Below are 16,194 nucleotides of genomic sequence, written 5' to 3'. Positions count from 1 at the left end.
TCTGAACTTTACATGCTTTAAAATATTTTTTGAGAAAGTGACGAACTAGCTCTTTGTTTTTATTACTGTGATTAAAACTTTATTTGCTATAATAATATCTTTTAGGTACTAAGTTGTCTTTAGAAAGCTGACTAGAATTTGAATACGTGGCTTGAAAGCATGTGTGTACCCTTCAGATTCTGTAATGTAAGGTAGCTCAGAGCATTGTTGGAAAATGCAAAGCACAAGCAGTATTTCTTTCACAAAATTCTTCCTGTATCTTCTCTGCTGAGAATTTTTTCAAACCTGTGACAAGTGTTTTTCAAAGAATCTGCCGGATGATCGCACAACCTCCCTTCCTAGAGAAAACTTCATTCTGTGCCCCTCCCTAAGGAGCGGCAACTTGTATAGCTCCATACAGTGCAGGACTATTAACTGCCCTGTTGAAATCTGAATTTATCATTTTTGGTGTACTTTTTTGTTTTGATGAGGGAATTATATATGGATGTGGTATGGCAGCGCAGATTTTGGTCCAATTTTAAAATGTGACTTTCACGGAATCTGACAGCAGGATGATTAAAATGAAGCTGACGGATTTTTAAAATTAAGTCCATCATAATACCTACTAAGTGCATGGTTGACAGATCATTAGAACTCCAGTCTGCTTACTAAGGCAGTTACTTAAGGTTGTGTTCAGAAAGTGAATAAGGACGTCTCATAGACATATTTCTTATCCATAGCCTCCTGGTTGTATATGAAAATGGCAAGCCTCTGGGCTAGGTTCTACCCAGTTATAATCTATTTTAATTGCTTTGATAGACTCCTTATGAGTTGATCAAGCTTTTCTTGGTATTTTTCAGAGCTAGAGAGTGTTGAGTCATTATAATAACTCAGAATTCAGAGATACTTGAGATTTGACCAGCCCAAGCCACATGTGTTGATTAATTTAGATCTTAAAACTAGGAACATCTGACTCCATGGAAGCACGACGGGATGGCTGTTTGAGGCAGAAATAAGGGACTTTTCTCATAGTATATAATAGGTTAGTTTGGGGCATGCAGATGATAAGCAAAGTGCTCATGAGAAACTCTCCAATGGCTCTGCAATAAGACAAGGCCAGAATCTGCTTATGTGCGCCCTTTCTTTTGTTCTGCTTAAGGAGGCTGGTTACTGTGGAACAGTATCTTTCATGGAAGCTATCAAGTCATGTGAGATACTGGCCTGGAAGGAACTGCATGAGCTAGCTCACTAGAGTCATTATAACATTTGCAAAAATTTTGGATCCCAGTTATCCTAAATAAATCTCTTCATTAAAAATTAAATTGTATAAACACTTTACCCCTAGCTTCCAGAATAGTGCCTGGTGTGTAGAAAGTGCTCAGTAAATATTTTTGACTAAGCCAGTGAAGCAGTCCTGCCAATCCGCAGCATTATGTGGTGCCAGCTCCCCAGGGAATGCTTCACCCAGGAATCTGCTTGATGGAGCCAGAACAGGGACCCTCCAACCCTTTGTCTGACTTCTGGACTCTCAGTGACCACCATTTCTCTTCCCTTTTAGATGACGGAGGGCCGTCGATGTCAAGTCCATCTTCTTGATGACAGGAAGCTGGAACTCCTAGTACAGGTAAATGCCTGCTGGTCATCTTTCTGAATTTATTCTGAGAATAATGGGATTCAGAGGTTGATTCATCAAGGGAAGGTGGGGGGAGGTATCAGCTGTTTTTAAATATCTGTCTGTTAAAATCCGTGGGAGAAGTGCTGGGACACACCAGAGGGCTTTGTGGGTGTGCTATTTTTGTTCAGTCTGTTTCTGGGTATGCCATGCCTGAGGCGCTCAAGGTCAGATGTATATCTAACCTATTGTTAAAATCTCTAGAAAAGGAAATTCCACAGCTGCCATTAGCAATTCTTTCTGCTTTGAAGAAGTTTGTTGTAATGTAACCTAAATAATAACTCTTGCTGTAACCAAAGCTGATTTAGCCTCCCATGCTCTGAAAGGATGAAAACAGTTCATGCTCTTCAAGTTGAGCTTTCGTAGTTGTCAAGCAAGAACAGGAATCTTTGCCTGCGTGCCTTCCCTCTAATGGCCACGTGGGCCCTCTTCCCCCATCCCACTGGTGCACATTACCAACACTGTGAACATCTGGAGGAACAGAAACACAGGAAATCAACCAATTTCGTCCCAAACTAAGAACACGTTGGGGTCAGAAAAGTCAGGGAAGTCATTAGAACTGTAGCCCCAGGGTACCCTTCTTGCCAGAGCCCTAAGGAGTCCTAAGCAGTGATGATATTTCAAAACCTGATTCAAAGAGCTTTAAGATGTGTTGTTCAGCTCCCCCTCTTATAATGCCTTCAGCTGGACTTTCTCTTTTTTTATTCTTTTTTTTTTTAATTTTAAAGAGGATAAAAATAAAACAAAATAAAACCAATCAAAATAAACCAGTATAAGTGATACAGGACTTCAAAACCTTACGAAATCAACGATGATTACCATAATGCCTTTTGTTGTCTTCAAGATAGCTGCAGATACCTGTGGACATAGTAAAACTCGAACAGAACAGAATAGAATAGAAACAATAAAAACAAAACAATGAATGCAAGAAAAGACTTCAAAACAAGCCAGTAATAAATACATAATGGCTACCATAATATGTCTTGCTGTTTTTTAAAACAGCTGCTCATGCCATCAGATTTAACATAAAACAAAAGAGAATAAAACCCAATCCAAAAAAGCAATGAAAATGATATGGTTTCCAGGTGGGAATCTCCTCCTGGTGAGGCCTGGTTCTGTCCCCGCGGTTTGTGAATGGCACTAACTCACGAAGAGAGGCTTGGGTCTGGCTATCCTCCATCCAGCAGTGGCCCACGCATTGCGCTGGTTTCCAGGTGGAAATCACCTCTTGGTGAGGCCTGGTTCTGTCCCTCTGCAGCCCATGAATGGTGCTGACTTACAGAGAGAGGCTTGAGTCTGGCTCTCGACCTTCTGAAATGTCTTTCTCAGGTTCTTGGGGGCACTGTGACTTAACCCCTGCACGTGTGGCTATGAAAATACTACCAGCAGTCATGAGTGGGGAGGAGGTGGGCCCAGTGCACTCGCTCAAGGAGGCAATACAGTCCCATAGGAGCCCTGCACTGACCATGGTCTCCTTTACTCGTGTGTGTGTGTGTGTGTGTGTGTGTGTGTGTGTGTGACTTTCATTTAAAAGTATTCAAATTGATAGCTCTAAAAATTGATACTTTTCCTAAGATTCAAACTTAGAGACATTACAAATGCAATATAGGAAACAGGAAAAAATGGAAAGATTTATAATCACATTGCACTAATTTAACCCATTTGCATTTGGATGGATTTCTTTCCAGCATTTTTCATATTTAAATTTCTTGCATGGTTGTACTCATAATGTACATAGACTTCTCCACATTTTATTTTTCTGCTTAACATTGTCTTCTGCTGGCATTTTCCAAGTCACCATAAATTTTCATCTTTGTTAAGAGCTGTGTAAATTCCAGAAACAGATATATAATTATTACCTATATTCACCCCGATTTAAATACTTTTTTTAGAAAAAATAATCTTTCTGCTATTACGAATAAATACTGGGGAACAAATGCTGGGGTTAACTTTACCCTACATATGGGTCCTTCATAGGCCAGACTGTGGCCTACATAGTCGCAAAGCCAGACTTGTGGTTTGAATTTGAGCTGGTGAAGCGATAAAGGAGAACCATAAATGTAGCAAGACCTTTTCGGTTAGAGCCTCTCACACCTTGACATGACATCTGAAGCCTTAAATGGTTAAGAAGCAGCAGGAAGACTTTATGGGTGAGTGGTCTGTCCGCTGTGCTTTACATGCTTTTCTGAAATCAAAGCTTAGGGCCTGAAGGAAGCCATTTCCGACAACAGGAAATGAGACCTCAGATGTAGCTGGGTTGCTGCAAGCAGCTGGCGGCCTGGGGAGAATGTGATGGGGACAGCTGAGAGGGACTTGTGTCTCGGGGATTTTGTTTCATTGCTGGTGTATGGGGTTTGAAAGCAGTTACCCTCTACCCCAAACAGTCAGCAAACTGCTGAATTAGGTCAAGCAGAGAAACTCGTGCTCCTGGTACCCCTCCATGGAACGTGCTTGTCCGCGTCATTCCCTCTTACTAGTATGCTGTTCCTCCCACTCCTCTGCCCCTGGACCTGGCTGGTGTCCCCTCAGTCTGCAGGTCCCAAAGTGCCAGGTACTGAGACACCCCACATCAAAGGGTGCTCCCTTTGGCTCCTGAAGATGAGCTCTTCTAGTCTGGGTTCCACAGACCCTACCCGTGCTCCTGTTCCAACACGTCACGCCTTATTGTCGTTATCTGTTTCCATGTCTCACTACCTCCTAGAGCCCCCAGCAATGTGAGAGCCAGGTCTATGTCTGGCCGCTGTGTGTCCTCAGAGTCCAGTCTGCTGCTTGACATGTGATGTCACTAAATAAGTACTTATGAATGAGAGAATGTAAGGCCCTAAAATGGCCTGATATTATGTATTTGAAAGGATTTCTTGTCACCACAACCATGCGCCCGTGTTTGCTCAGGTGACTGTGCCATGAAGGGCGGTTCCAAGTCCCACGTCCCCTGTCAGAGGATGATGGTGTCTCCTTCCTCTGACTCAGTGTCCCAGTGGCTACTGGTGGGACACGTGCGCCTGTCCTATTCTTGTAAAACAAAAGAGCAAAATGTCCCTGGGATGTTGAAAAATGGGCTAAACTTGCTAGTCTGTGCTCTCCAGGAGAACTGTGGTGACATCATTGCTGGCCTTGTTCCTGACCTTGAAACAGCCACAGGGACAGAAGGAAGAACAGGAAAGGTCTTGGGCAGTGACCTCTGGCCCCAGGTTGCACTGAGCATTCCAGACTAAGATTAAGAGGTGTTGTTAGTATAAAATACACATTGTTTTAGAGTGTAGAATGGCTTATTAATGACTCGATTCCATGTTGACCTGGTAATATTTTGGATATGTGAGGTTCAAGAAAACAAAATTAAATGAACTTCATCTCTTCCCCTTTTTCAAAGTGGTGACTAAAACTTAAAATTTTCTATCAGGCTTACTTTGTGGCTCATGTTCTATTTCTATTAGGTGGTGATCTCTAAAGGATAAGGGGAATGAGCTAAATAGGAGAAAAAAATTATAGACATGGTAGGGTTCCCTAGATTTCCCTGGATATCTGGATAATAATAGGTATATGTTGCTTTTCTTTTTGAAATGTCTATGGAGTGAGTCTGATTTAGTCCTCAGAGTAACTGTAAAGTTGAGTCTGTCTCAGGTGAGCAAATGGAAACTCAGAAAGGTTAAATAATGTGCTCCAGGTCACCAGGTGGTTGAGTGGTGCGTGTAGCTTGAACACAGGGCTTATGGAGTCATCTGTCCTCTTGTGACTGTGTGACCGCAGATGTATGTGTAACATAAGCCCCCACCCAGTTTGCCTGCCCTGTGGCTGCCCCAGCCTGCAGCTTGGTGCAGATTTGAACCCCATCTCAGATCTGCAGCTAAAGCTGCGTTTTCCGGTCATCTGATGGCTGTGAACTCAGTTCCTCATCTGTCGAGTAAAGACTTAAACAGGTGACGCTTAAGGACAAAGTTTTTTCACATTTCATCAGCCTCAGCCAATCGGGATGAGAAGACTGTACTGGCAGTTGATGGAGTGAGGGTTCCTGCCCCTCCCTTTCACTGCCTGACCGTGACCCTGGTGTCAATTCCTCTTAAAGGTGAAATAAGTGACCAAGGGCTGCGAATCAGGTAGCAGTGAGAACACAGTGACACCCTGGCCTACCATGAGCTAGACAAAAGCCTTTCCACATTTAAAATAACCAGAGCGGAAATGGTACATCATCAAGTAAATTAACAGATTTGGGCTGTCTGTATACTTCCCGTACACGCCTAGCCCAAGGCCAGCCCATTCTGTGGCTCCTAATATTCTGCTGTAAAAATGCAGAAGATTATTTGCTACCAAGGAAACCAGGGATTCCCCCAAAGCACATGTAGCCAAGAAATAAAAAAAGTCAATTCCCTGGTCTTTTCATCTGAGTGGGGTGGGCAGGTGGCTCGTCTTGATTTGTTGGCAGGGCCATCCGCAAGGCACAAGCCGCATCTGCCATCTGCTCCTGTCTGCACCCAGTTCATCAGGAGTTCTCATCTCAGCCAAGGGCAGGGAAGCTTTGCACAGAGCTGGGAGCAGACGGGGACTCAGAGCTATACACTCTCTGTCCTCACCCTCCCAGGTCCTGGGCCTCCTCTCCAATAGCCAGAGCGGAGTCAGACAACACCTCATTGAGCGAACCTCAAACATCAGCACCCCAGCCACCAGCCTTCATTAGCCACCTCTCTGCAGGGCTGGTCACGCCATCAGATGGGCAAAGCAAGTGTGGTTCCAGGCTCCGGGAGTGGCTACTGATACAACACTTTAAAGGCGCGTGGTGAAGCAAACAAATATTCAGATGCAGAATACAGATGGGCTGTGTGACGGCAACTGACATGGAATCAGAAGGTCGTTTAGTGGTGTGCAGGAGTAGTTCATAAAGTACACCCTATGGGGCACAATGAGGTGAAGAGTTGCCTAAAGTGAGAGGCCGCAGATGCTGTAAGTGTCCTTTCCATGGAAAACTTGTGCTGATGAAACAAAGGCCAATCCCTGCCCCTTGGAGGGACTGAGAGTGAGGGCTGGGAGTCTGGACACAGCAGACTGGTGCCAGTATCTGGGGGCCCCCACACCTCTCAGAGCCAGACAGGTCATCCAGGCCCAGGCCAGGAAGAAAGGAGGCCCTCCCCACATCTCCTCGAATCCCAGCATCTCCAGCTCCTGGCAGACTGGTCCATGCTCCTAGTTGCCTAGCAACACTCCTGTGCTCCCTTCCCCCAACCCTCCTCCTTCCACACACATTCCCATTTCTGCGCCCCATTTCCCCCTTGATGCAAATGTTAACGCCTTTCGAAATGCATTTGTTGGAACTACTGGAAAATGCCAATATTTGACCAATTTCATCCAACAGAGAAATAATGATTTCCTGTGGATCAAGCCAAACGTGGAGGGCGAGAGGAAAGGCGAGGGATGGTAGGACAACTCCCTCTCCTTCAGCGATGGGCGATGCTCTGGAAAGTTGCTTTTTATGGTTTTGCTTTCATTTCTTGTTTCACTGCTGAGTCCTTTGTTTCTGTGATCCATTTGCAACCCTATTCCCACATGTCCTCTAAGGCAGTGCTGGGAGAGATCCCGTGCAGATGAGCGCTCAGGGAGCTCTGTCAACCACTTGCTCCTGGCACGAGTGATGGGGGAGATGAAAATGAACCCCTGGCAGTTTGGCAAACATGTGAATGGAAGACACACAACACACTGACATGTACACACTCTGTTTCTTTCTTTGGTTTGTTTGTCGTTTTTTTTTTTTTTTTGGTAGCATTAGGGATGAGACTTAGGGCTTTCACACAGGCTACATCCCCAGTCCATTTTATGTCTGGTATTGTAAGACAGAAGCTTGCTAAGTTGCCCAGGCTGGACGTGGCACTTGGGATCCTCCTGCCCCTGCTTCCCAGGGTGCTAGGATTACAGGTGTGCTCCCACCAAGCCCAGCTGTGTGTACAAACTCGTGGGGAGGACTTGGAAATGGAGAGAACTCTGGTCACCTTTCATGTGAGCCAAGAAAGGATGGGGCGGGAACCCGAGCTGACGTGCGTGGAGCTGGCATGACCCTTGGGTGGGGTAAGGTGTGTTGCCAGTGCTCATTTGTTTGCTCCGTGACTCCCGCTGTGCCAAGCAGGTCTGATCACGCTCCCTTTGGACTAAGTCTGTGTCCAGTGAGGATGGGGAATTGTTGAGGCTGTGCACGGGCAAGTCCACGGCCGGCCCTTCCTTCCTGAAGCAGAGAGTTGCTGCTCGCTCTATGGGCTGCTCCCTCCGGTAACCCAGGCATCCTCTCTTGCAAGGGAAGCCCAGGGCCAGGACAGAGAGATGCAGATGCATGCTTTCTGGCACCTGTGCTGCCCTGAGAAAGAAGGCAGGAGGCCTGCTGCAGGGATTTAGAGTAGTCAGGCCCAGAACAGTGAGGAAAAGACTGGAAGGTCAGGAAGTCCCTGCTATCCCCCTTCGCAGACCACCCAGCAGCACTGGATTGGCTCTGGACCCCTGCGTCCGCACTCGCTCAGCGCACAGCTAACATTGTGGGGAAGATTTCCAGATTTTGCCCAAGCCTTAGTCTCACTCTCCGGTCAGTTCTGGTCTCTATCCCAGGCTATCAGCACAGCAGTCTGACTCTCAGGGTGACCCCAGCCCATCCGCCCTCTGCAAATTGAGCCTTCCAGTCCCCACTCAACCAGATTGCAGCACAATCCACCTGTCTCCACCGCCACCCCACCCTTAATTCTACCCATTTACCCTAGCAAGGGAGTGACCTCCTCTCTCCTCTCCGGTGCATACCCCAGAGTAGGCATTTACACCAGGACCTGACACTCCCTGCAGCTCCAGCAGCCCCACGCACATGCCCTCCTCTGTGTGTCTGGCTGTGCCCTTCGTGTCCTGTACTGCACAACCATGTTATTCTTCCTGAAGTGCTGCCTTGTGACATCTCTGCTCAAAAGTTGCCAATAGCTCATCCAATTTGAATTCTTATTTCACTCAGAGGAATGTGCTTGTATCCTGCTTACAAGACAGAATCTCAAAGAGGTTCGAAGTAAGTTTTGCCCGAAACTGCCTGCTCTCTACTCTCTATGGTTCTCGTGGCCACACTGAACTGTGCAGTTGTAGAGAAGTGGACAAGAGTAACAGACAACAGCAACCACCAATCCCTACTGCCCTCTTCGAGCGTGATTCTCAAATTTCTCTTTGCTGCAGAATCCTTCTGCCGATAGCATGTAAGTGAAGGAGCTCAGTGCTCCACTGCCTGGTCCCTCGTCACTGCCAGGGTGCAGCCTCCACAGACAGCTGGGGATTTTAAAAGCCACTCTTCTGGGCAGACACCAAAGGATAGAAATTCTAAGTGTCTTTTATTTTGTGAGAGCAAACCTGTTGCTGAATAGTTCAGTGTGAGGTGATTTTAATTGCCCCATTTGAGATGCTTTCAGAAATGATGTGGCTTAATGATTAATCAGCACATTACTTCATTGAACTATGGTTTGTATGCAGGCTGCACTAAAGGCTTTAGTGTGCTGAGTCATCTGCTCAGCCCTGTGACGGGGAGGCAAACAGCTATCAGCATTCCTGCTTTTCAGATGGTGGCCTCAGAGCAGAGAAGTTAAAGAATTTATCCAGGGTTACACAGCTGACAGGGGTTAGAGAACGGATCCAAAACCGGGCAGCCTGGCTCTGAAGCAGGAGCAGACTCCAGTGTGCTAAGTGTGTAGGCTCCAATGAGCTGTCCTCACAACTTGAATCGCACACTTAGCAGTGACTTGACTGTGACCAATCGTGTTGCCTCTGAGCTTCAGCATCTCCCTGTACCGTGTGCAAGAGCCACCTCCAGTCCCGCGCTAACCTCATCTGTAAGTCGATGTTGACCCTCCCTGCCTTACAGACTTATGACTAGGAGGGAGTGAATCAGAACATGTAGATGCTCAGAGCCCAGCACAGGGCAGGCTTAGGCTGACCACCCCCGTAGTGACAGGCACCTGGGCAGTCATTCACATTTGCTGCCTCATCTGTGGAATGGGACCACTCACCACCTCAGCTCTGAGGGAAAGCACTTAGCGTGTGTGAAATGCTTCATAATTTACAGGGCTGCTGTTGCTCGTAATTTGGTCTTCTCTGTGCTTGTGTGCACAGTTAAATAGAGTATTCACAGAGTTTAGTGTGACTTCACTTGTTAAGTGATGTCTTGAAAGTCCTTCAAATGTGTCTCGGCTGCTTGGGTCTTGTCCCCTGGTCTTTTAATGGACACTGACTGTCACTGCTCATGCTTCCAGTGTGCAGCAAGGTCATGGGTGACAGGTGTGACACTTGTGCACCTGCATTTGTGCGAAGACCAGATGACCTTCTAGAGAAGTGGGTTAAGGTTTGTGCTCCAGTTGTCAAAGAATGCTAATGGTTCATCATTCTTCCGGTTGAAATAGGAAAAAGCAATTTTGATGGTGGCATTACAGTATTAAACTTCTAATCCTTAATGTTTTATGCTAGATGATACTGAAGTACAGCCACATACGAGCGGGTGTACTGGCTGTGATTTGAGGAGTGATCAGAAGGGAAGGCACATCCTGCCCTTCACAAACAGGCTAAGGGTCGTGTCACTCACAGACCCAGGCTCCTCCCACCATTCCAGCGTGAACTGTGGTTCTGGGGCTGGACCTCTCACAGAGGTGACAGTAGGCTGGCCAGGTTCCGCCACACAGTAGGACACACAGAATCTACCCAACTCAGAGACATATGTGGCTGAAAGCAGGCTTGCTGGAGTCCTGGAATCTGATGATTCCCTCAGAGCCACCCTACCCCCCCCCCCCCCCGAATGCCTAACTGCCAGTTCCAAGGGTCAGGAAGGTTTTTCTTTTAGGGAAGCAGGTTTGGAAATTTCACATGGGATCCTGTGAGGGTGGCGATGGACCAGTACAGTGACTCCTGGGGTTTAAATTGCTGATAGATCTCCGGACATATTGCTGCACTGACGGCCATATGTGGGCATTGTAAACCCTTTACAGGCATTCCTCCACTGTGGCCTGCCTCATTCATAAAACAGCATGGAAAGTAGCGGCAGACTAACATCTGCATGTTGGATTCAGAGGTCTTTTGAAACTGAAAACCTGCAAAGTGCCGTGTACCTCTAACGGAACTGGATAATTGTAGGCAAATCACTGCCTTTACTCCCGTGTGAAGATGAATAAAATGCGCCAGGGAGAGTGTGACCTGGAAATGCCTCCAGCACGGAGTAGGGTGTGTCAGGCACACAAATGCACACTCACACTCATAAATACGTGTCTACCTGCACATGCTTGCTCATATATTAACACACATGTGCTGGTGTACTCACAGTCACACAAACATGTCATCCACACACATAAACACTTGCACATGTACCTGTTCACTCACACACATTCACACACTCACATATGCTCATTTGCTCAAATGAACACACATACACTATCATACACATGTATGCACATGTATGCTTATATACACAACTCAGGTACCCAGACACTCACATACACACGTGTCTACCTGTGTGTTCCACTCATGTTCATATAATTACACGAACACAGCAGCATGCACTATCATGATGCACACACATACATATGCTCATACGCACATAACACATTCATAATACACATATGCACACATACATACTCACATATTCCTACACTCACCTAAACTTAGCACATGTTCACATGACATCTCCAGCACTCCCATGGGAGTATATACACACATCACTCACAGTGTCACACACCTTCACATGGCTCACAAGGGATCCACGCATCTTAGGGAGCAGAGCCACCTGTAACCCTTTGTTTAGCAACAGTGACACAGACACACCTGCCCTTAGCAGTGCCTTTGAGCACAGGACCTCTTTAAGCTTCAATCTCCTTTTTTTAAAGAAAGTAAGGGAAGGAGAAGAAAGGTCCGGGCTCCTGTGAGTTTGGAGGACAGTGCTGTGTGAAGCCGTCCATCAGTGTCTTCCAGCAGTGAGGCTGGCCTCCCTCCACCCCTTTTGCCAGGACCCAGTGCCCTGTGCCCCAGTGGCTCTCAGGACTGTCTCTGCCCTCTGGTTCTGAAGCTGGCAGTGTCCTTGGAATCATCATTTCTCAGAGGAAGTCAGAGCCCTGGTGGGGTTGGTCCACTCTTACTGAGACCTGAGTCATCACTCTGAGTAGGGTCTCTGTCACTCTGATCACAGCTGCTGTAGATGTAGCTGAGGGCCCAGGAAGGGTCCACTCCATCCTGAACCAGCAGGCTTCAGACGCAGAGGTATGCTGTGCAGAGCCTGGAGCTGAGCCGGGTGTCTTCTGTGTGACTACATGGAAGTCTGGAAAAGTCCATGCACCTTAAACTCTCAGGGTTCTGTGAGCTCCCAGCAGGAAGAAGAAAAGGATGCTAATTGCACACAAGGCCAAATTAACTGGAGCCTCACCAGGAAACTTAGAACTTGCATCTGCAAAGGCAGTTTCTCAGAATGGCTTTGGTGGGCGCTGCATGGCAGGAATCTTGTTGGCTGGAAGTATCACTGAGCAAGGGCACTGACTTCCTCATGAGGATGGTTTCTCCAGGCTTCTGTCCAGAGGAATGGCTGCAGGGGTGGCAGCCTCCCCCAGATTCCTCTAGAAATGGTGATTCTCCCAGCCTGGCTCTTGAAGATTAATCATTGCCATTACCTTAATCCTCCTCAGATGACTTCTATTCTGTATTCCACAGTTCTGCTCAGTTAGACTCTACAGTAAAGGTGTCCCCATCTCTTGGGAACTTACAGTCTACAGAATGCAGTTTCCACAGAGTCAGGTGTAAAGAATAAATCTGAAGAGGAAGCAACACAACCCAGAAGGTGGAGCAGGAAGCAATGACCTTAGGAGAACAACCGTAAACGGCAGCATGTGATTGAGAGCTTTTCCCACCAGATCCTAAATAGGTAAATAGAGAAGCAAACTCACGTACTTCGTTTTAGGGAAAGAATGATTTCTACAGGAGCTAAGCCCACTTCATTCTTCCATCTACTTAAAAGTATTCACCAGGCAGGTTGCCGTGGAGGCCACCAGATGCTCAGTGGCTCAGATGTAGGAACGTGAACCAGAGAGTGAGGAAGTAAGGAGGAGACTGTTGGTCAGTGTTACCTCACGTGCACAGCTTGAAGGGGAAAAGGCTATTTTGGCTTACACTTCAGAGCTTCAGTCCAAGGTTGGCTGGCTTCTGGTAGAGAGAATGGGAAAAGAGGGTGGTGCCCGGGAGAGCAAGGAAGCCCAGAAAGAGGTGAGGGGCTGGGAACAGGTGTGCCTTTGCAGGTGACCTGAGCCCTCTGAGCGGCCTCATCTGCTAGGAGCGGTTAGCTATGTCAGCACCTCAGAACCTGGTCTCACCAGGCTCCACCTCGATACTTGGCTGCCCTGGACGTCAGTCTCTCAGTCCACAAGTCCTGGAGTGCTCGTGTATGAACCCTAACAGAGTCACAGAGGCTCCTCGGCCGCCTGGGTGAGTGGAGAGGTATAGTGAAGGAGCACCTTGTCCAAGTCCAGTGGAATCGAGGTTTGGAGTGAAGACAGCGGGGGCCCTAACAGAGTCTCGTCTGCTCCTCCGACTGGAATGCTGCCCGAACCGGAGTCTGGGGCGTCTGGGTGCAGTCTGCAGGAGGAGTGGGCCTGCAGTAGGAAGTGGACAAGAGCTACCCACTGCCTGTCCTGCCTCTTGTTATGAAAAGTATGGTGGCTGAGGGTGTGGACCCTCAGGTCCTCAACTGCCATGCGTTCCCTGCTGCTGACTTTGGAGGCTTTGGGAGGCAGGGTGTGAAGCCACTTCTTAAACAAGATCAAGAATCTTGGCTGGAATTCTTGCTTCTTGGTTCTTGTCCCAGGAGGAACTGTGACTCAGGGCTCTGTCAGGACTGAGAGCCTGAGTGTCAGGGACCTCCCGCCTTTGGGCTCAGCCAGATAACTGTGTGAGAACTTTCTTTCCAGCTCAGTGACCATAGAAGGGAGGTCCTGAGGTGACAGTTGTGTTTGTAATTTTGAATGGGCTTCTCATGGGACAAGCCTCTGAGGAAGCTGTTTTTCCAAGAATGTGTGGAGGGGCTCTGAGAAGTGCTCTGTGGGCACATTTGCCTGTAAAAGTCCAGAGCAGAGCCCAACAGTAAGGATTCCAGGCCCCTCCCTGGTTACACCCTCCTTCCGGGACCACAGACTGCTTTTCGGGTAGACAGCTTAGCGGGGACAGCTTAGGTCCGTGGAAACCCAGCCTCTGTGTGTAGTGACTCTGGGAAATGCCAGGTCTGATTCCAGACATGTGGTGTCCTATTTCAGCTCCCCCAGAGGCTCGGGGACTGTCCTTAGCAGACATTTCCTTTCCATCCGTTAGTTTCTCCATCCAAAAATGGTGATTTCTAAACCACCTCGTTTTTCTTCCCAGGAATGCCTTCTAGAGGAAGTAGATGGCATAGGATTGCCTTGAGCCTGGGCACTTGGTAGCTGTGGTGCTGAGAGAATGTCAGAGGAATGTCGGCGTCCCCTCCATGACACAGTATTCTTGGTCCTAAAGAAAACCTAAAATCTTGAATTTCATGCTGAGCTGCATAATGCCAGGCCCCTGACAGGTGCTCTGTAGATATTTAGTGAATCAATGGATGAAAATAAAATATAAATAAGAAAAACGTACCCACATGAGAAGTATCCAACAGTATATAAAATTATGAATATTTACAAGACACACCACTGGTTATTCTCGCCTGTTTTCACCGACTCTCTTGACAGCCTGTCATCTCCATTCTATTGTGGAGGAAACTGAAGCAGAAAATGAAGCAAGGTGCTGGGGTTCACAGACCCACAGTAGGGGGCTGTGTGCAAACCCAAGCCCATCTGAGAGCACAGTCTGCTCTTATCCAGTGGGTTTGCTGCTGGCTGGGCATGTGCATTATGCAGAGAAAGTGCGTCCAGTACATCCGAATGACCTTGTCTTGGACCCCTCCGGCAGGCCTCAGATAAATGGCGTCACAGTGACACATTCTGTGCATGTTGTCACGATGGGGGATTATGGGGTTGTCTGGAATTATGGGTTAGAGTAAGGCTAAGGAAGCCACTGACAGGGAAGAACGTCAGAAGGAAGAGCATGTCTCTCGTGTGGGCAGCGGGGACTGTTGACCCTCTCGTCTCACAAAGCCCTTGCTCTGTCTCTTGCTGTGTTCACTCAGCATTGTCGCCTTTCTGAAGTATGTCACGTGCTTAGCCTGGCCTGGCACCAATCCCTGCTGGCTCTCGTGGCCCCACATCTCTTCCTCAGGATGTGCCTGGTGACCCCCAGACTGTTCCAGACCTGCAGTCTCAGGTACCTCCATGCAGCCTTCCTGACGCCCTGGGATGAAGTCACTTGTCTCCTAGTGTCAGGCTTTCCAGCTCCAGCACCTCTGATTCTTTGGAAATTAATACTTAGAGGAACTAAAAGGACCCCCAGGGGTACAGGCTTTGACTCCTTCCTGGCCCTCTTCCTTGTGGAGAAGGAAGTGAGGGAGGGCCTGTTCCAGGAAACATAAACTAGTTTCTGTCCAAGAACCGTGTTCTCAGGAGAACTGGCCTTGCTGCCTGGACACCTTGTCTTTCTCAAGCAGTTGACACATCCTCATGGAGGAGAACCTCCTTCCTTTGTGTCCAGAGTCTCCTTTGTGACACAGCATCTGTCCAGAATCCCCAAGATCCGGGAGTCCGGGGCCAGGGCTCTGAGGGTCGTGTCACTGTGGATCTCTCTACACTTTGAATTTTTACAATCACTTTCCAACTTTTTGTTTTAAAAACACTTCTAAGTATCTTCCAAAAGCCATATCGAGGCATAGGTAACCTTCATCAAAGTGTGTGAATCAGGCCAGGGTTATAGCTCAGTGGCACAGCACCTGTCTGGCAAGCGCAAGGTTCAGAGTTCAATCCGTGGTATCCCCGCTCCCCACAAAAGTGCATGGATTTGATGGTCTTGAATTGTTTTATATCTGTGGGGCCATCAAAACATCTCTAACTGGTTCTGCAACCACATTTGACACAAGGGCCGGCCAGAGGTGGCAGAGCCAGTAGTTCTAGGCTTTCATGGAGGCCACAGTAGGGATCTTGGAAGGAAAATCAAGGGATTTGGATGTTTTGTTCTGTTTTGGTTTTTGGTACCAGGAGTCAAACTCGGGACCTTGCACTTGCCAGACAGGTGCTCACTGAGCTCTACTCCCAGCCCCCCTTGCATTGGGTTTTTGTTGTTTACTTCTGCACACCCGGGCTCTCCCACGCCGGGCTACAGACTCCTGGGTCAAGGGTGCAGGGGTGGTGCCTGGGCTGGAAGTGCTTGTGGGTGTGGGGTCACAGAGCATTGTACTCTTGTGAGCTGGACCTTTGGGCATACTAAGCATGGACAGAGGTTTCACTTCTTTTTGGGCACCAAGACAGGAAGCCTGAGCAGGAAGAGCCCCAGAAACAGGGCTTCTCTGTGGGAGCTGAACTTGAAAATAATGCTGAAGAAGAGCATTGGCCACAATGGGCAGGCTGGGCTTAGAGTGGACACCAGGGCAAACATCCATGTAGGAGTTCAGCCTGCCGTGCTGCCCTGGC

At 47.9% G+C, this 16,194-nt stretch overlaps 1 protein-coding gene across 9 annotated transcripts in view; it reads left to right on the top strand.

Annotated features, from left to right (window-relative positions):
- Frmd4a (FERM domain containing 4A) overlaps positions 1-16,194 on the top strand; it is a 561,761-nt gene that overhangs the window by 387,050 nt on the left and 158,517 nt on the right. For all 9 annotated transcript variants that reach the window (XM_063253783.1, XM_063253785.1, XM_063253781.1 and 6 more), the window contains one exon: positions 1,538-1,603. In XM_063253783.1, the coding sequence (XP_063109853.1) occupies positions 1,538-1,603 (66 nt within the window). Of the gene's footprint in view, positions 1-1,537; positions 1,604-16,194 lie in introns of those variants that run through there.

Source organism: Cavia porcellus, unplaced genomic scaffold (genome assembly GCF_034190915.1).
Source record: "Cavia porcellus strain 051 isolate PalLab524CR breed Dunkin Hartley unplaced genomic scaffold, mCavPor4.1 scaffold_7, whole genome shotgun sequence".
Taxonomy (NCBI): Eukaryota; Metazoa; Chordata; class Mammalia; order Rodentia; family Caviidae; genus Cavia; species Cavia porcellus.
The sequence above is the reverse complement of the archived record's forward strand: the minus strand, read 5'-3'. Positions and strand labels throughout refer to the sequence as shown.